The sequence below is a fragment of the Atheta coriaria genome, unplaced genomic scaffold (assembly GCF_025399875.1).
Source record: "Atheta coriaria isolate IRGN ID8LTWV9N9 unplaced genomic scaffold, Caltech_Dcor_3.1 hic_scaffold_7_pilon, whole genome shotgun sequence".
Lineage (NCBI taxonomy): Eukaryota > Metazoa > Arthropoda > Insecta > Coleoptera > Staphylinidae > Dalotia > Dalotia coriaria.
In genome coordinates, this window is record NW_027045449.1 from 2198215 (window position 1) to 2218919 (window position 20705).

At 33.6% G+C, this 20705-nt stretch overlaps 2 protein-coding genes across 2 annotated transcripts; both read right to left on the minus strand.

The window, feature by feature from the left end:
• Window positions 1-43: 43 nt before the first annotated feature.
• LOC135796277 (uncharacterized) lies at window positions 44-7135 on the minus strand. Its single transcript, XM_065308212.1, has 7 exons — window positions 6463-7135; window positions 6101-6395; window positions 5821-6043; window positions 1440-1603; window positions 974-1375; window positions 641-913; window positions 44-275 (listed from the first exon to the last, which is right to left on the minus strand). The coding sequence occupies exons 1-7, from the start codon at window positions 7073-7075 to the stop codon at window positions 104-106; spliced, it is 2142 nt and encodes a 713-aa protein (XP_065164284.1). The 5' UTR covers window positions 7076-7135; the 3' UTR covers window positions 44-103.
• Window positions 7136-7569: 434 nt separating this feature from the next.
• Window positions 7570-15978, minus strand: Nost (Nostrin). The gene is made up of 7 exons (XM_065308679.1): window positions 13931-15978; window positions 10176-10261; window positions 9575-10004; window positions 8766-9308; window positions 8526-8678; window positions 8303-8471; window positions 7570-8242 (listed from the first exon to the last, which is right to left on the minus strand). The coding sequence occupies exons 1-7, from the start codon at window positions 15425-15427 to the stop codon at window positions 7971-7973; spliced, it is 3150 nt and encodes a 1049-aa protein (XP_065164751.1). The 5' UTR covers window positions 15428-15978; the 3' UTR covers window positions 7570-7970.
• Window positions 15979-20705: the final 4727 nt, after the last annotated feature.

Here is a 20705-nt window from a genome sequence, read left to right on the forward strand (position 1 = left end):
GCGGTGCGTTGATTTTCCATCGAAAATCACAAAAATAAAAATGGCGTGTACAAATCATTGGTTTTATTATACACAAGAAACAATAATTTAACAAATCCAAGTGTTAGACGCGATTGATCGTGCATAGACAGCAACTGGGGAACCAGAAAATATCGGTGTAGAGATTACCGCCGCCCGGTTCGACCGCTACTAATCTTTTCTGCACGTATCGTTGTTCGCATCTCGACGCATAGCCATCGGGTATGCTGCACAAGTTCGAACATCGGCCGGTTCGGCTAGAAAAAGACAAAAACATCAGATAAAGAAATATTCAATATCCAAACAACATATTTACTGCCAATAAAATGCAATATGCAATTAAAAAGAGAAAGATGAAAGTGCACTCTGCAAATTTGTGTATGAAATTTCTCTCAAATTCAATCATTACTTTTAATTGCAAAATTTAACTAAGTAAATATAATTGTTGACTTGTTATTTGCAGAGTTAAACGTGCGAAAAACACACACAACAGCTTGTGTGGTAATCATTTTATTCTTCGCATTGTTTAATGTGAACTTTTCTGTTGAGTTTGCTTAATGTAACCTTGACTGTATCAAATCTAACCTCACAAAGTGGTAGTTTTAGGTTATGTGATACTTACACGCAGGTTTCACTCTTGACCAATTGGGAATATCTTCCATCCGCTTCCGGTACATTAACCACGTACATCCAATCACCCTTGTTGTTCATCGCCGCTCGGGGCATTATAAACTGCGAAAATGAATCGCAAAGTGGTTGTGCTGACGATGATTGTCGTCTTTTTCTTGATAGAAACTCGGGTTTATCACCCAAGAGTAACGTGGAATTGTATTCGTTGTTTAAATATTTTTTAAGCACCGAACGCTTTTTTCGCATGTAAAATTTTCGACCATTCCTGAAATTTTATTATTTTTTGTTTAAATTATTTTTTACTAAAATTTTAAAGTAAACTCACCATTTATTCCAAACATTTTGTTGGAATCTATTAAACTCCGGTTGGAAATGCATATTTTTATAATGATTCTGTTGAACATCGTGATATACATTACTATTATATGGAAATTTCGGTTGGGGGTAGTTAGAGGCCGGCGGATAAGGATAAGATTGATTTTGAAGGGGGTGGTGTATGGGCGGGGGTGGTATGTAGCTATTTGGGCTGCGATTTGCGTATGGATCATGCGTATTAGCTGGTGGGCCGTATACAGGCGCTGGATAGGGGTATATTGTGTTTGGGGGTGGGCCGTATGTATCACGCGGGGGTGCAGGGGTATACACACTATAATCAGAGGGTGTTTCGTTTTGTAGCAGTGTACCATGGTCGAATTTCCATTTTTCTATCAGGTGCATTACTAAATCTCTAAAAAAACAAGTTTTATAAATTTTTAAACACAATGTAAACATAAAAATCATAAATATTTTACTTTGGGTAATGTTCTGGATACTCGCAATACGTATATCCGTATTTGGCACATGGGGGACGCTCCCCCGGTGGGGACGGCACGTAGGGACATGGTTTTGCTCCATACGCGGACGAACAAGATGCTGGAGTGGCGATTTCGTATTTGTTGAATAGAATTATTAGCGTCTGAAAATATTTGAATATATTTTATGACTGTACATAAATTTTCAAGCGTTTTCAATTTGCATAACAATTGTAATTGAATGGACAATCAATTTAATAATTGGTATTCGTGAAGCGCTCGCTAACGCACACGTTGACAAAAACGTAAAACGGTTTAGAAAGCAATTCAATTCTGTCACTCAATCATTTATTCATTTCGTCTGACCACAAAATGTTTATCCAGTAAAATTCCGCATCGAAAGTAGTACACGATGAAAATTGAAAACGAATACAAATAATTACGGGTTTTCGTCGCGCTTGCAATTATTAATTATGAGCGAATAATTGCGGATGATGCAAAACAGAGAAATGGCACATATTGGACGCTTAAAAGGAGTGAATTGGATTTATTTACGAGCGAAGCGGTGTGGAATTTGAGCGTTTTGGGCCTACGCAATATTCTATGGCGTCATTGTTGCTATTAATATGCTTACAATGTTACAGTGATGCAAATAAGGAGATATTTCTGTGTGGTTTCTTAGAATTTCAGTCGAATATGGAAGTTTCGCGGCTTTTATTCGCCGTACAAATTACGAAAATGAAAAAAATCGTTTAAGATGTTGTAAAAACGATAATTTCACCTTAATTCCCGCGTAAACGAGCGATTTCTTGTCGTTTATTTTCATCAGTCATTGTCATCCACACCCGCATGTGGGTAGCAACGTCTTATGAATAAAAAACAAACTTTCTTTTGAGAAAATTAACTTTACTAAAGTTTTTTCTCTTTATTCTAAAAGTTAATAATTTGAAAATATAAAAATCAAGGAAGTATTATAATAGATAATAAATAAAATAAAGAAATCAATAAATTATTGATGCTTTCAACGCTGACATTAAAAACTTTCCGATGAAACTTGATCCGAATTTGTATTGCACTTTAATATCAAATTAATAATTAATTCAATTCCACGCATATTTTTTTCAGTTTTGTTTTTGATTGCTTCATTTGGTGAATGTCATATTTCCAAATAATGTTGATATTCGTGGAAAATAAGTAACACACAAATTTAAATTATTTAAATTAAGACGAATAAAAACCGCACAAAGGTTACTCTGCGGTCTGCGGTTGATATTTTTTCGCGACAGCGCTTTATATTCAAATTTTATTTTAGGTAATTCGTGCCTTACCTTGGTGAAATGCACTCTGGCAGTAAATTTTTTAATGTCTGCTACATTTGGCTCACACAATAAAGAAAAACCACAATCGGCAAGAGTGTAATGGATTGCAAAATACGCAAGACTCTCATAATTCACACACACAAACACACACACAGAATATTAATCTTTTTAATGCTTTTAACTAGTTTTTAGTCAAACATCAACCTTGTCATGCGCAAATTTACGACATAATTGCATTTATTCTTTTAGTTTTTTCGAAATCGGTCATAAATCTTATTTTTTTACATTTTAAACACTCGGTAGATGCTAAAATGCGTAAACAATTTATTCCACAGTAGCCGTCGTCAATTAACAGCTTAATTCGTGAAGAGCGTAATTTGCATACGGGCTTCGATTAAAGTTTATTTAACTTGTTGTTTTCTAACGAATTTGCATTCATTACACATTCATTATTGTAATGTGTTTACTTAAATTTTAAATTAGGCATAGCATAACATAGACAATTGAATAATAAAAAAAATATTAGGAAATTCCTTGAATAAATAAAAATAAGTTTTTTTTTTCTGTACGCACCTGTAAAATGTGAATTGATCGCATCATTTTAATAAATTTGCTTCACTTTGCTTCACACACAACAAACACACACAGATAAAAATACATGAATAAAATGTATTGTAATTGTTGGTATTGCGTCGCATGTAATGAGTTCGATGCCGATTCGAAACTGAAAGCGGCGTTACGCGCACATCTCGCATTTAAGCCGGTGTCAATTCGCCAATTGTTGCGCGTTTTGTGCGGAATTGTAACTTGTAATTATTGTCGGCATATCACATTGCTGATTTGGTGCGCACGCGGCATTTTCTTGATTCGTTTTAAATTGCAAACACAATGTTTTTTAAATTTTAGCTTTTTTTTTAAGGATGAGTCACAGTTGGTTATGTACTACACTTGACTTTCTGATAATGCGCGCGCGATTATCCGCGAGATGAATGAACCAGAATTAATTCGTGGGGATTTCCACGCTTGTTCGTGCGCGACGTTATTAACACCAATGCCGCACGGCGACTGTCTCGGCTAGACGCGAAGAAGTCAAATGTGTTGTTGTTGTGTGCGATGGAGTAGATGGCGAAGAGACGTGGTGGAGCTCGCGCACGAGGCGACGAAGAGTTTTTAGAAAGCGTCGAGCATCGGAATATGTATTATGATTCGCGTCGATATGACGGACTCTTCTTTTATTGTCGCGGGATGGACAATTTGCCATCGAACGCTGACCGCACGCGGAGGAATTAATCATTTTGAAGTCTGAAGTCTAAACTGGGCGTTATCACGTTAAATATTTAATATTAGTGATAATTTATATCATTTTATGGCTTTAAAATATTTTTATTTAATTTTTGATGAGTTTTTTCGCGGAAAATTTAAGTTTTTTGACGTAAAATTGAAAAAACTTTAAAATTTTAAGGAGAAATATATTTTTGACCTAAAATAGTATATTCTACATCCGATTGTCGATAAAATATAATAATAACTATATTTTTCTATACATATTAATATAAATGAAGACCTGACTCTCACGCATGAGGAAGTGGAAAGGTTAAGTGAAAAGAAAGTGATGAATTCATTAATTTCAGTCACAAATTATCATTCGACATCATCTAAAATTTTAAAACAGAAAAATTCTACACTTTTACATAAAAATTTTAAAATATTTTAGCGAAAATCAAAGTTTTTCTGCATAAAATTTCATTTTTTATGTTTTTATTTTATTTATTCCAACCATTAATCAATATTGTTGCAAATGTTAACGATGAACCCACGAACAAACAGTAAAAGTGCGTGTGGAATTTGTTTGACATATAAATCGGTTATGAATGGATTCTTTCTATGAATCAAATTCAATGAAATGAGAAAAAGAAAGTAATAAATCGTGCGGAGTTTATAAAAATTTTTCGAATTTTTGAATTTTACGACTTTAGAAATGCCTGTGAAGTATTCTTATATTCTTCGTGGGATAATTCGCAGTGTTTCAAACTACTGTGCAAAAAAACTGCAACTAAACATATAATCATCTTGTTAATTAAACATTAAAGTTATTAAAAGTTAACACACTATAATTTAAAATTGAATTTGAAGCAAAATACCAACTAGATGATATCATCCACAGCATCTGTTAAATATTTTAATAATATCTATAATAATGAATGAAACTTTCGATTTTTTCTTTTGTATTTTTGATGGTTTAAAATAGATTTCTTGGAAGTCTCGGTTTGCAATGCGTGATGATGATTATTCGTGCGTCCGCAATCAGTGCACAATTGTTCACATCGGATCAATGTATCCGCAGAGATCAGTCGCGGACGGGAAACGTGACCGCACGTCGTTCAAGATCCACCGATCGATCTCGAGACTCTTCCTCTTTACCATCAAATCGCGCTCGAGTCGACCGCGTAGGATCTGCAGCTCGGCGTGACTTTCTTCCACTGCTGACAGGCGTGCACGTAGTTCCGAAACGCTTTCGTTGAGTAATTTTACTTCATTGATAAGTCTAAAAATAGGAATATTTTATAGGACAGGAGTTTAAAATAAGTAAAAATAGTATATTAAGTATCAAGTGCGCTAAACGGCACTTTAACAACGTTTAGAGTCATGATGCTTACGCTATTTTTTCTATTTCCACTATATTTCCACGTTTAGGTTTTTGTTTGAACTTTTTATTTTAAAGCTTTGTTTCCTGTGACTAAAACCTGTGACTAAAATACTTTAGTCACGGTTTTGACCGTCCGTGATTAAATTACCACTTTTCGTGTATCCAAAGCGTGGGAAAAGTGCCGTTTTAAAAGTGGAAGAGAAAATTTAATTCTTTTTAATGATTAAGATTTTAAAAAAATATTTTAAAATAATTATTACCCATATTGAGAAATATCGCGACAATTCTCAACTTTAGGCCTAATCGACTTATTATCCAGCCTGGTTTGTGCAACTTTCATAGGATAATCAAGTCTTTGCATTGCCTCCTTTAACTTCGGAAACATCCCTTCAGCATCTGCAATCTTCCTCATAACCTTTTTAAGCTCCAGTTCCAATTGTCTTCTCATTTCTTCAGTAGTTGCAATGCGATTATTCAAAGCATTTTCCACTCTATCAGCTTGTGTTCGTAAATCACGCGCTGCATGCACCAATATAGCATCTAAAGTTCCCCTAAAAGCCGCGGATTTTTCTCGGATAGTTTCACCATTCTGATGGATATCTTTAACGAATTTATTCCACAATTCAACAGTAGATTGACTAAAAAATACATAATAATATTAAAAATATTAAAATATTTCTAAAAACAAGTTTTACTCATTAGGGAATTGTGTAATTCCTCGTTTCCATTGAATAGTAGTCGAATGATTTCTCAATTCAGCATTTGTTGATTCCAATTCAAACGCACGCACTTTTTCAGCCCAATCATACGTCATCTGCCTTTGTGCCGATGTGTTTTCAATCATTTGCATCTCTAAATCACGCAACGTTTGCTCTAATAAATCTTTTATCTGTGCAGTCAAAGACATTTCGACTGTAAGGGCTTCTTCAACTTCATCACGAACTAATTCTACATCTATACGACTTGTACGACGTTGTAAACTTTCTCTTGCTATGCAAAAACAAGAAAAAGATAAAAAGGTGACAAAAGCATAGAAAGTAATTGTAAAATTAGATACCTATTGACATTGGTATTAGTACCATTTGCCTTGAATTCTGTAACCTTACTCTTTCCCTCTTCAATAAGTCAATTTCATCATTCATTCGCTCAATACCATCCTCAAGTTGTGTCTGCCAATGATATATTTCTTTCTCCCTTTGCCATAATCTCTCCGTGTTCGATCTTTGTGCATCGTCAGTTTGCATGCGCACATTTTCAATGCACTCCAAACCATTCCACTCGGCATTTTCACATTTATTCTGTTTTGCGTGTGAGGTCAATAGTAAATCTTGATTGTGTTGTCTCCACTCTCCAGGACTGAATCTTGTGATTGAGAATGTGTCCACTACAGGGCGTATACCTCGATAGCCTTGTTCATGTGAATATTCTGTGCGTCCCTGCGCGGAATAATCCAAAACACCAAGGGGTTTTAATTCAGTAGGGTATTTTAAGAAATCTGTTGCTTGCGGGAGGTAGCCAGGTGGTTTATCGAGAGGGTTCTTGCGGTAGTTTTCTAATAGTTGCGAGGGTGTTGCGTGTATGGAGTGTTCTTTTGTGTACGGACGGTAGGAGGACGGGGCTAGTGAGGATGGGTTGATGTATCCGGCTGGTAGGCGTCCAGAGGTTGCCATTGTGGTGAGATTTAGTACTCGCTAGGGTGAATTTTAATGATAGACTGGGGTTTGAACTAGGAAAACTAGGGAGAAACAGGAAGTGAGGGAAAGTTATGTTTTTAAAAGTTTGTTGGGTCAATATTTGCTTGGATACTTGTTTGATCGATTATTTGATAATCAGATAGTGGAAAGAGTGCAATAGAGGGGGTTGAAGGGTTTCTTTTAGTGAAAGAAGTAAAAAAATAGATGGGGAGAATTTAGAATGCAGAAATTTGACCGCTTGATCCGCAAAAAGTGGTGGGGGTATGTGTGCGAGGCTTATCGCACGAGCAGGTAGGTAATAGTGCCTGACTTAGCTCGGCACCCCTATTATATACCCCCACTCCATTTTAGGGGTCGAGCGCGGGTATAAAAGGGCAACACGCAGTGCGCAAAGCGCTCAGTCGTTTTTTTCTTTTCTCATTATTTTCTCCTCCATAAAACCAAGCGTTGTTGACAAAAATACACAATAATTAGTGAAATTATTTATTTTTCAGTTAAAAATGAGAAATTCACATTTCTTTTTATAAATAAACACATACATAATTTTAAAAAGCAATATCAATAACACTTACACAACATAAACAAATAAACTATTGTACACAACGATTAAATCCATTAGCAGCGCGATTACAAATAATAATAAAATTATTATTACCGAATCTTAAACTCTACAATATAAAATTGTCATATACAAACAATTTTCGTTATCACAAATGATGATTATATATCATCGCCTTTTTTGCCTTTTTTCAGTTTAAAGCATATATTTACAGTTTCTATTAATAATAATATTAATAATTAATTATTAATATTGTTTTCTTCATGTTAAAAAGGCATTTTCGTTAGATTAATTAATGTAATGTATTTATATTCATGTCTTGACTGTTTCGACATATGTCGCCGGGAATATCCCGACAGCGCCATTACACTCGCCCAGCCACCAACCATCCTCTTGCTGTCGGTAGACAACCACTTTATCACCCGGCCGAATAGCTAGCTCATCGGGTAGGTTAGGTGTGTATAAATAAAGCGCTTTACATTCCGCGATCGGTTGAACATTCTCGACATTTTCGATGTGCTCGATTGTTTCTTCATTGTGACAGTTACCGCCGCAGATACTGCTTCCTTGAGATGAAAATTCATCTAAAATAATTTTATTTATTAATAACAAAAAAAAATAAACAAATTAAGAAAAAACAATACCAAAATCAGAATCGTGTTGATTTGAGTTACCATCAGCCATGCCCCTGTCAATCCAATTATTTTCCACGTCGTATTCTCCTTCTTTACCATGATGATTATGATTATGATGGTTTTTATCATTTTTTGTTTCGTCTCCTTCAGTCCACTGTTCTCTTAACCAAAGTGGTGCCTAAAATATAATTTTAATATTTTTCTTTCTTAAATTTTGTAAATTTACCATTACCTTAAGAATACTCTGTTGTAATCCTGCCTTATCACGTGTTATCGTGATATGTGAAGCCAAAGGATGTCCAGTTCTCGGTCGACAGTCTAACTCAGCCAAAGCTGACTGAACTTTATACTTAGCTCCTTCTAAATACGTCAACATTGATTTCATCTAAAAAAAATGTAAAAAATAGCTCATAATTATTATAGCTTGCAATTCATAGATGGCGTTGTTTTATATTTATTTAAAAATACTTACATGATATAATTTTTCAGCAACAGTTTGTTGTGAGTCCTCCGCACCGAAATTCGGCGTCTGTTTGATAGCTTTCGAGAGATTTTCTAATCCATGTCTTGCTTTTCGTTCTCTTTCAATGTCAAGTTTGATCAATTGTAGTAATTTAACCAGTGCTTGTTTCCTTCGCTCGCGATTCATCGCGAGAGTAATATGTTCACAATAAAAATCAGGGAGTAATTGTTCGGATGTTTGCTGTGATGACTGTCGGAGACTAACAAACGTAGAGAGGTCCTTTTGAGCTTCTGCAGTTTCAATCGGCAGGCGAATTTTCACAACGGCTTCTTCTAGTTTTGGCGAATGTTCGGTGTTATGTTTGAGGTAACAAGCAAGCGTTGCTTTCAAACTGTTTAGGCGATCCTCCTCGAGTGTTTGAAACGTTGAGGCACCTTTTAACACAGCTGATTCCCATTCTAACCTTGCTCGTTCCGATCGTACGCAGTGCGAGTAATATTCTATGTCTGCTTTTTTCACTGCATCTTCAGCTTTACGTTTTTTGCCTTCCAACTAAAATAAATAAATTTTTTATTGTATTTTAAGTATTAAGTGGACTAAACGTCATTTTAACCACTAAGAAAGTACTTTAGTCACGGTTTGGGGCGTTCGTGATTAAAATAACACTTTTTGTGTCATAAAACCGTGGAAAAAGCAGGAATAAACGCCACCCCGTGACTAAAGCCCGTGGCTAAAGTACTTTTTTCACGGCTTATATTTTAGTGTCTCAAAAACGAGAAAAAAGTGTTTAACAAAAATTTTATTTAAAAATTTCTTACTTTGGCGTTATCCTTATCACTATTAGTCTTATGAATATTCGGTAGTTGTATAAGACTCGTACTCCGCGCCATACGATTCTCCAACATGGCGTCCTGCAGTTTCTCATTATCTCTCGCGCATGCGTGGCTGTGTTTTTTACTTTTACCTTCCGCCACACGCCACTCGGACAACACCTTCGCTGCTTTGTCCACCATAGCTTCGGAGTTTTTACGCTGGCGATGCTGATTCTCAGAGAGTATTTTTAAAGGTTTCGCTGTTTCTTCTAAAAGTACATTGGACATGTGTCGATGTGCTTCTGCGCGTGTTTCCATTTCGATTGCCACAGCCTTCCAGGCTTCGTTTAATCCTCCAACTCCTTCACGACATGCTCGGGATAGTTTTATACTCAACTTTGATAAAGATTTTGAGTATTGTAATTCTGCTTCAGATCTAAAAATTAAACCGCACTATATTTACGTCTGTTTTGTGTTAAATTTAGATTTATTGCCACATGCGTAGAAAATACAACAAGATTTATCAAAACATTTAATTTTAGACGGTTATAATTAAATGTTTTTGTTTCTTTTGTGTGTTATTTGAGGTTAAAAATAGCATGTTTACCTTTCTTGCAAGATGGCCGCCAATTCTTTAGCGAAATCTCCGCCTTGTTTGACATAACGTCGCAAATCATCAAAACCATTTTGACCCTGTAAAAAAAATTAATAAATATTTATTATTTTGTTTCAGGTGAGTTACTTTTCTTCTGAATTAACTTATCAACTATATTATTTCCTACTTTCATCGCTTTGTCATTGGTGAGTCGATTTTTCTATTGTTTTTATATTTTTTATCATTTCCTCTGCAATTTTCTACAATTCTGTGAGTTTTTCCTTCATAAAATTGATCTTATTCTTTTATAATTAATCTAAAAACTAGGTTGATGCATTTGTTATATTCTTCACCGTATAATCTATATTTTATTACACTAGTAATTAAAAATATTGCATAATGTTGATTGTTCCTGTTTTATGCATGTATTTGTTGATTCGTACTTTTGATTGGCAGTTTTCTGCTATTATAACACATCCGCCGCGGGCATAAAACAGCAACAAAGTGGATTTTATGTTGATACAAAGTCGATAGCTAATTTCGCTTTAGTGCAACGCTTAAATTTGCTACTACAATCCAATTATTAACCACGTCATTACCGATAGTAACAATAGTGGTTTTGTACTTGTGATGTAATCGAACATTTAGCAAATCTCCGGTCATTGAAATGCTAGACATAGAAACATGGAAAAATAAACGTTATGAAACATTCTAATTACAAATTTCTTATATTCGTACTCGTACATGACGTCAAAGGGATTTTCTATCAAACATGCGTTTGAAACATGTGATATTTAACGTCAGAAATGTAAAAAAGTACTGCAATTGTAAGTAAATACGGAAAACATGTAATTTTCTAGCATGACATTCATTATAATAGAACGCACTGTTTTTAAAGTGCATCATGTGTATTGCATATGTTGCAGCACATCATAAAAGTAATGTAGACATTACAACTGCGTCCATGAGCGAACAGGGAACGAATTGCTTTCATATTTCCATTTGTGCGTTTCCAGTTTCATGCTGTTTTCCTGTTGATTATTTTTAGTTCAATTCACATGTTTACACTAAACAAGTGTGAAGATACAAACTGGGTGTAATTGCATTTGCTGCGCATGCGCAGCTTACTTACGAGTTGCTTGCTTATAAATGTAATTGTGTAATGAGTCTAATTCTCATAATGATTAGACAATTTATTATACAATTAATCATGGTGCTTGAGTTGAAATAATTTTATGATTTTTCTTAATATTCTCATCTAGTTAATGTGCATTTAACTAATGATGTTTTGTAACAAGTATTGCGCATTACACATTATACTTGAGTATTTATAAAAGTGAAACATTTAATGCATTTAACATTTAATTTTCCACTTGTTGTGTATTTACATTTGTGCCTTTTACTTAATTTTTTTATCCAATTAAGTAAACTGTGAGTAGTAAAAATTAGCAGTGTGCAAATCTCTAAAGTTTAACTCGATTAAAGCATGATTTATGTGCTTTTGAAATGTCTGAGCGTAATTTTCAGTTATTAGGTGCGATTTTCAATTTAATTAACTTTATCAACATAAAGATAAATTGCTAATGAATTTCGTACGAAATAAATAAATAATTACATTAAAAGGTGAACAGCGTGATTAACAAATGCACTCGTAATAATTATTCTCACCAATTACATTATATAAACTCATATTATATTTATTACACTAAATAAAATAAGATTTCTAATGTTTTTAGTTTTAATGGAATTTTAATGCACTTAATGTGCTTGCAAGAATAATAAAAAAATATTTCGGATTACTTCGCAATGTTTTTGGACAGTTTACGAGTTTTAGATTGAAATTTGAAAGTAACGCATAACAAGCGTTTGAGTTTCAAGCAGGTAATGAAATTGAAAATTTTGCATCATCACGGTATTAACAAAGTATGTAGTTTATTATTATTTATACGTTTATTATGAAAGTTATGAAATTTAATGCGGGATAAAACATAATTAAGCTAAATTATTGAGTTTTTACTAGAAAATTTATTAAATTTTAGAGTTTAAAAGGATTTAATTGCTTAAAATAGTTTAAATATTTAATTAACGAGATTCTTATTAAACTCGTTAACATTTTATTGCTAATTTGGATCTTTTGGCACTAAAAATAAATTTATTAACAATAAAATACGATTTTTATGTTCAATTGTCGACATTTTTAGATTTTTTACCAATGAATTTATATATTTTACAATTTGCCACTGACATGTTAAATATTTACGAAATTTACTATATTTTACCAAAACAACTAGTAAAATATGTGTTTGTTACGCAGATAATAGTAGTACTACTTTCATCATCTTCAAAAATAATCTCTGCACGCGGTAAACTCTAAAAATAACATTTTTTAGCTTACAATATCTTACAGTATCTTACACTTTACACATCATTATTTATTGATTTAGTGTTTGAACTATAAAGCAGCCTTGCGCCTTGTGATACCGATAGGAAATTAATTTTTAATTTGTTTGCGCAAACACGGCCGACACGAGCAAGACGTCATGTTTCTCATTCGGCACGCTCATACTCGTACAATTTAACGATGTGTACCTTCTTGTATATCGATGATTAATTACCACTTTTTTACGTTTACAACATTTTAAAATTTCGCATACACCTAAATAAAAATAACAAAAAAGAAATTTCGGTGTAAAATATTTCTGTTGAACTTCAAATCACTTTATATCAAGTTTTTATTTTGTTTTGCTTTGTATTATACGAGAGTAGTTATTTGAATGTCCGAATTAAAAGGAATCTTATGTTTCCTGACACTCCAGACAGCTCGAGACGTTGTAATTGATATTAATGCGCTGGCGCGCACGTTAATTTTATTAACGCTACAGATTTACGACTTTTATTCGAATTAGAACATTGGATATTTATCCGCAACATGCCAGTGTAAGCGTACGCTGCGATAGGAAGCGAATCTGTGGTTAAAATGTGAAATTTCAATGTAAAAATTTGCGCATTGGCGATTTATCGACGCGCGCTTGGCGCTCAACATGGGCTAGCGTAACGGGATCACGAGCTGGCGAGCTATTAGTGCCATTATTGGGATCATTAATATCGTCTTACACGTCTTACACGATCCGGTGTGCAAAATTATGGACATTTTGATCTTACTGGTTTACGGATTTACAGATTCACGGAATTTCTCTTTGATTCCAAAAAGGATCGGAATTTTTTAGTTTTAGAAATTTTTCTATAAAAAAAGTTAATTTTAACTCGTATAAAATGAGGTTACGCGAAATTTCGTCTACGAATAGACTGCTCGAATTTATTTCACATAATATTATGCTAATGTTGTCGGTGTGGAAACTTGGCAGGAATTTCTGCCCGTCCAAAAGTCACAACTATCGCCAAAACTATTTGCGCTTGCATCACAAGCTTCCAAACAACCTAACATAACATAAAACATGCAACTACTTCCGGGGATTTGTTTCGTTGGACAAAAAAATGCAAAAATTACATTAATTTGTTATCATTTTAAATATCAACGATAAAAAATAAAAATATATAAATTATTGCATGGAATATTCATTTAAATATTGTTATTTTGTTATTTTGAGGTACGAAAAAGGTAAAACAGCGCGTGCACTTGACGTAGTAGTATAAAGTGCTAAATAGTTAAATTAATTAGCAATATTAGAGGCTTACACAATGAAAAACAGGTTTTATAATCATTTTTTATTATTTTTATGATTTTTATGATTTTTAAATTATTTTACCTCAAGTTGTAGTCTACTTTTACGAAAATTATTCCTCACTTGCATTACTTCTTCAGCAATAGCACCACTGATACGTTTCCGAGTCCAAGTCTCACTTACTTTAGAATTTTCACTCCTCACATCTTTAATATCACTGATTTTATCAGTTTTTTCACTTTCACTCTCATTAGAATCCTTTAAATCAACATTTTCTGTCTGTATTTCTTCATTATTATCATCTTTAACATCTTCACTATCTTTTTTATCATTTTTATCATTTTCTCTCTTTGGTAAAACATATTCAATGTCATTGGCAGTGATTTTCGCAAAAAATGCATCATTCTTAACAATTTGACTTGAATTATCACTCGTAGTAGCTTTACATTCAACCGCACCTTCCTGCCGCTTAAACATCTTCCCAGTTTTATTAATAATCTTCTTACACTTATCCTTGGACGATTTATACATCCCTTCTAGATTGATAGCGTATTTATCATGATTTTGAAACGCACCGACGCGTTGCACGGCTGCTTGATCCTCCATCGTGCGATTGAATCGCTCAAACTTGGACTTGAAACTTTCCCACCTTGCTTTCCGCGCACTTTTCTTACAACTACTACCACCTGTTGTCGATGCCTGCGTGGTATCGTCGGACATATTCGGTAGGACTTGACTGCATGAGATGTGCTCGATGCTTTCGACGCTCAGTGACAACTGCGGCAGGTCCAGCTCGTCCATGTTGAAGTCATGCAGTGATTTCGACAATCGGTTCGAGGTCGACGCGATTTGATAATGATCAATGCGTCGGGGGACTTTGTAGAATGCGTCCGACCCATCCGAATCATCATCATGATGTTCATGATCATGATCGTCAGTTAAGCTCAGTTTTAGATTCGGGTCCGAGCCGAATTTAATGACAGGATTTCCCGTCACCTGAGACTCGTTCAGATCAATCACGTTTGTTACGTAAATCTGTAATTGGCTGCGATGTTTCTGCTTACTCTTTGATAATTTATTAATTTTTGAATATTCAGTTACTTCGATATTATTTTCGTAATCATGTTGTGTTTCCTCATCGTTTATTTCAGTTAATTTCTGATTTTGTTGTTGTTTTTGTTCAATAAAACAAAAATGTATTCTCGGAACGTCGTATTCGTATCGATTGTTTGCTTCGCTGAGATTTCTGCTTTCGACAATGCGCACACTCGGATTGTGCACGTCTACAACATCGTAGAGTTCGGTATTTTCACCCTCTTCCTGGCAAGCGTCCTGATAGGATCCCGTGCTGCTCGAATCGGATTGTTGTGGGAGTGAATGTTGACTCTGCGTGGTCACACGACCATGCAAATCATATTCTCTTTGCGCAGCGGGAATATCGTAACTTCCGGATGACACGCGTTTCTTTTCCACTGCGTCCATGTCGCAACTGGATGTTGATTTGCGAAAAATCGTCGTGTTTAAATTCGGAACTGTCACACGCCATTGATTATTCGAAATTTTATTGCAGAATTTTTTCATATTTACTTGTTACTTGTGAGCGTGCATCGAAAATGACTAAATATTAAATTAATTTGCGTCCAAAGTGCACGAAGGTTACTTTTTATGCGCGCACGTCGATTTTATTATTATTATTGGCTCGCGTTCGTCGCGTTCCATTTTCAAGGTGACAACATAAATTCGAAAACAATCATCCGTAATAAACCGGTAAAAGTGCACACAAGTTGTACGAGTTTTAAAATATTGAGGCACTGTTTAAACACTCAATTATATTTAACACCCGCGTATCCCGAGAGTTGTGGATGTACTGCGCCTTCTCGCGTTCCCGTTTGCTGTGAGACGCAGCAGGAGAGCACACACGGAATACGCGTATCCTAAACGCTAAAATTAAGATGCCCTGTGCGCGCTATAATTACGCACATTGCGTACGCGGCGATAGTTAGCCACACACTGCGCTCACATCGCGATATCAAACAACATCAAAACTTCATTTTCTTTGTTTTGAGGCTTGAAAAAAAATTTGTTGGAAGAAACACTAGTTTAATAATCATCCGGGAGATACACGAACGTTAGGCCAACTGTAAACAACCTAAGTAAACAACAGAATGTGTTGTAGGTAGGACTTATTCAATTGTTTAAGTTGGAGCACACCGTCAGAGGTATGGAATGGTATGGAATTGTTTTTATCACAAACGACGTATGAGTGCCTGCGACGGGCGTGAATAGTTTTTAATTGTTTTCGTCGTTTTGGCTTCTCCTGTATGTGTTATTGAGTTCAAGTTGGATTTACTCATAATGTTCATCTTGAAAGTTTTAAATTTTTTAGTGTAAAATGGTGTAGTTTAGTTTTTTAAAGGTTTTTGTATGATATTTGAGTATAACTATGATATAATGCGAACGAGTCACACGGAAATTAATTTTAACGTTGCAAGGTTGCACGGGATGTATTAAAATCAATTTTAATAATGCATCAACACGCAAATGTTGTTGGAATAGTGGAGATACGTGTTTTGTATGCATAACTATTGTTTATTTTATCAAACATCCTTTATATTGGTAATATTTGTGCTTGATGCGATAGTAGGCAACCAAATTTACTCTTTGAGTTAGTAATCACTTAAATTGTTATTAGAAAATCAGTATAATTTTTATTATTGATATTATTAGATAGATTTTCTATTAAAAAAAAAAGAATAATTTTTTATCATGTCTTGTTAAGCCGTGACTAAAGTAGTTTTCGATCATTTTCATGCCTTGACATCAATTATTGACGTCAATTATTTATAAAAATAATGTAAATCTGAATTGAATTGATTAAAAAAAGCCATTACAATTTTCATCTAGTAAAAGCTATAAAAATAACATTTCAATACTGTTTTCGTTTCGCACGATATATTTTTTCATGCATCGCTAAAATTAAATCAAATATACTTAAATTTTTATTATCCAAAGTAACATATAAATATTCAAGTACTTCAGTGTGAACCAGTGAATTCACCAGTGGTCAACACTTCAATTACAGATATGTCACGATTAATATTGACTACTTTCTTCATTGCGATTGTACTCGGTGTCACTTATGGAAGAGTGGTGTATGATACTAAATATAATGAAGGCTCCCATGAGCAGTACAACGATATTAAAGCATTGGGCTTAAGACCAGATGAATACTTTAGAAGAGCTATGCCTGTTATGATCGAAAAACACCTAGAGGGTTATGAATACGAGTACGAGAAATGTCATCCGAAGCCGGTAACATGTGCAGATGGTGAATAAAATTTGAATTATTGATTAATAAGATTAATGTAAATTAAAGTATTTTCAAAGTTTTGTAAATTATTTTCTGTGTGTTTTAACTTTCTTTTTGAAACGTTTACTAAATGTTCCCAGGCTCATCAAATTCGGACCGAAAGTATTTTAATAAAAATATCTAGGCGAACGTAGACGGTAGAGAAATGTGTTTATATTGTAGGATTATGGGTCAAAAGACGTAGTAATAAAAAAAACGTTGATGCCACTTACTTATGGTGCTAATTATTTGCTACAACGTAATATTACTCGAATTTACTTAATTTTACTCTGAAAAAAATTCAAGTTAAAGTTTAAATTTTTGTTTGTGTGTTCTATGCAACTTGCTTTTAATTATTTCTTCAATTGCAGACTTGTCTAAGACTCGTATTTCACTTCTCATCGTTCTTTTTAAATACAATTTTTTTTCTACTGTTCTCACAGTCGTTACAGTTTAATTCAGCGCAGAATGCGCTCTGATGACGTCCTGAAACTCGCTTAAAACATGTTTGCAACATGTGCGTGCATTAGGTACACATAAGTACAATTGATTGGGAAGCGAATGTTAAATGTTAAATGTTGAAACGTAATAGAAATAGGGAGCAGGTGGTTTATGCAGTAGTGAAGAGTATATGTACTTTCATTCAATTTGCATTATGTGAAAATTCTATTGGTGAATATCGATGGTGAGCGGGCAGTTTTATACGTATGCCTTCTGTTGTTGGAAGATATCGGCGTGTTAAAGAAAATTATTTCTTGCAATGTACAACAGTTATGCACAATCACTTTCAATTAATAGACAGACTTGTTAGGCGTGAATTATTTTTAGATTTTTATTTGGAATGTGAAAGAATTGGTAAAAATCTGAAGGAAAATATTTTAATTTAATAGATATAATAAAATTAATTATATTTTGCATTAAATTTTCACGTTTTGTTAGATATTTGTATTTGAACTTTTGTATTTATAAAACTTCGTTCTCTATGACTAAAACTTGTGACTAAAGTACTTTAGTCACGGCCCGTGATAAAAGTACCATTTTTAGTGCTCCTAAACCGTGAAAAAAAGGAATTTTAAAAAGATATGTTTGAAAATGCATATTTTTCTACTTATTACTACTAATTTCAGACTTATAACGTGTTTTATTTCAACACAAGTAAAATTTCAACATTTTAAACAGATTTTTCCAATCACTAAAAATTATTATTTATTTAATGAAACTTGTGTTATACAATACAAAATCTAAGTTTTTCAAATCTTGTCTGATTCACACGATATTTACAACTTAAGTAATACTTAAACAAATCCAAAGTGTGTTTATGGTTAGTTATGTATATGAGCAGGTCTACTTTTGCGGACGACAACGTGTGTACGAGATGTAAATACAAGTAGCAGTACATCACGACATCGCCCGACATTCGCACGTCGAGTGCATAATTTCTCGTTCTCGCTGTGCATAATTAGCGAGCCGTAAGTTAACTGTGATGAGTGCCACCGTGCCACACTTGACATCAATTCATTTAGCGACTACGAAATTACTAAAAACTTTATAATTCCTACCGCTAATTTGACTCGCATCATTTTACACGTTATACTCAGAACATAACCTATTTCGATGGCTATATATCTACATATTTAGTTTCATTTATTCCACGAGTACCTAATTCACATTAATTTAATTAAAATTTCCCCATTGTTCTCTTCTTATGTTGTATTATGCTATATATTTCATTAACCACAAACACCGAACAGGTTCTGCTCACTTTGACAGTTATACATTTAGTTAGTTAGTGTAGGTCGCAATATAATTTAGAATAGCATAATTTTTATATCAACATGATTTATACACAATTAAAGTCCAACATGCATTATGTTGTTCTTCCGGCTAACAATCTCCGAGCAGCGAGTTGTAAAACAATGGATGGTCGCTATCGCGCACTTCATTCATTTGGAAATGGGTCGCACCTTCCAATACGCTCGCCGTAAGATATCATATCATTTGTTTATGACTGAATGTAGCCATATTTAAACTGGAACGACACATGCAAAGATATAAAGTGTACAAAGTAAGCTTAAAAGTTTAATTGTTGCATGTTGCATACATGCATGTATTCACAAGCAGTAAAAAGAATGAGTGTCGTGTTTTGAAAGCAGAGAAAGCACTAGGAGATGTTTTACTTTTGCGGGGAACATAACCTATCATAGAGTCATTAGGGTAAATATAGGCAACACACAAAACTTTTTCAATGTGTAAATTGTTTAAGTATAGTGATTTTATTAATTATTGAATGTTTTATGTTCTTTTTTTATCAGTTTTTGAAGTTTTTTTTTGGGAAATTTACTTGAAAAATTGTAAAAAATTACTCTTTCACGATTAGTTTAAGAATTATTATGTTTTTTACTTTAATATCGCAATTATTCCGATATTTTACATATAAATAAACATAACCTAGCGTCGAAGAGTAAATATAGGCAACACACCATACATTTTAAACCACTTACAACAAATAACAATTAATTTTATATCAAATATTTGCTTCTATAAGAAGTGATATAATAAACTTTCATTTTTATTAATACCACATTAACAGATTAATTATAACTAAAGTATTAATGACAGATTACTTAATTATCACTTTCAGACAGTGGTTTCCTGCCTTGATGGCGTAATAATTCCGTTAACTGACACAATTTTTACGTTGTTGTCGCCGCGGATTGATCTACATTCGTTTTCGCTCATTGACATTCACTTAATGTTTGCTTAGTTGTTCCGTATAGTGTCGTATTGTTTTACTGCTGCGGCGCGCATGTAATAACACAAGTATTTACAAGTATTTATTTATTTATCTACTAGTAAAGTATTCTCGGCGTTGACGACATTACCGTTGTTACCGTTTGCTGATTAACTGTTACATCACGATGGTCGCCTATGATGGTTGTCGTTGTTTGCGATTTATTTGCAATTTATTTAAAGCACGTAATATTCATATTTTAAAATATTTACCGTAACTGTTTTGTTGTTAAAAGTATGGGAAATGAGGAATTTAAATGAGGAAAAGAAGAAAAAATAAAAAATATAAAATATGTTGTTTTGTAATAGTTAAACAATAAAATATGAAAAGATAAAAATATTCTAATATTTCTCAGTAGTATTGAGATTTATTTTATGTACTTGTATCTAAAGTGGTAGTTTTTGTCGATATAAAATCGATATAGTTGATTATTTGTAATCTAGATGGCGTTTCATGACCTATTTTAAGAATTAATGCAACTTCGATAAGAATTGAATGAAATTCTGATTGCGGGTATCTTGAGATAAACAAAAAACGAATAATAAAATTGTTAATTTTGAATTGAATTGAATTGCAATAACCGTAAACAACTGTACTTTCAGTATAACTATCGTGGAGCTACAATACATGCTTTCTTTAGGTTTTACTGTCGGTATTTTTCTTCTAAAAATTATTTTTTCTAAAAACACTAAACTAAAAATTCAATATTTTAATAGTTC

Bases quoted from the DNA above. Each gene is read 5' to 3' on its own strand.
- LOC135796277 (XM_065308212.1), bottom strand. From the start codon at position 7,075: ATGGCAACCTCTGGACGCCTACCAGCCGGATACATCAACCCATCCTCA. The intron at 6,044-6,100 runs GTAAAACTTGTT...TGTATTTTTTAG, and splicing joins ATTACACAATTCCCTAATGA to TCAATCTACTGTTGAATTGT. The intron at 914-973 runs GTGAGTTTACTT...ATAAAATTTCAG, and splicing joins CAAAATGTTTGGAATAAATG to GAATGGTCGAAAATTTTACA.
- Nost (XM_065308679.1), bottom strand. From the start codon at position 15,427: ATGAAAAAATTCTGCAATAAAATTTCGAATAATCAATGGCGTGTGACA. The intron at 8,679-8,765 runs GTAAGTATTTTT...CATTTTTTTTAG, and splicing joins TTGCTGAAAAATTATATCAT to ATGAAATCAATGTTGACGTA. The intron at 8,472-8,525 runs GTAATGGTAAAT...ATTATATTTTAG, and splicing joins TACAACAGAGTATTCTTAAG to GCACCACTTTGGTTAAGAGA.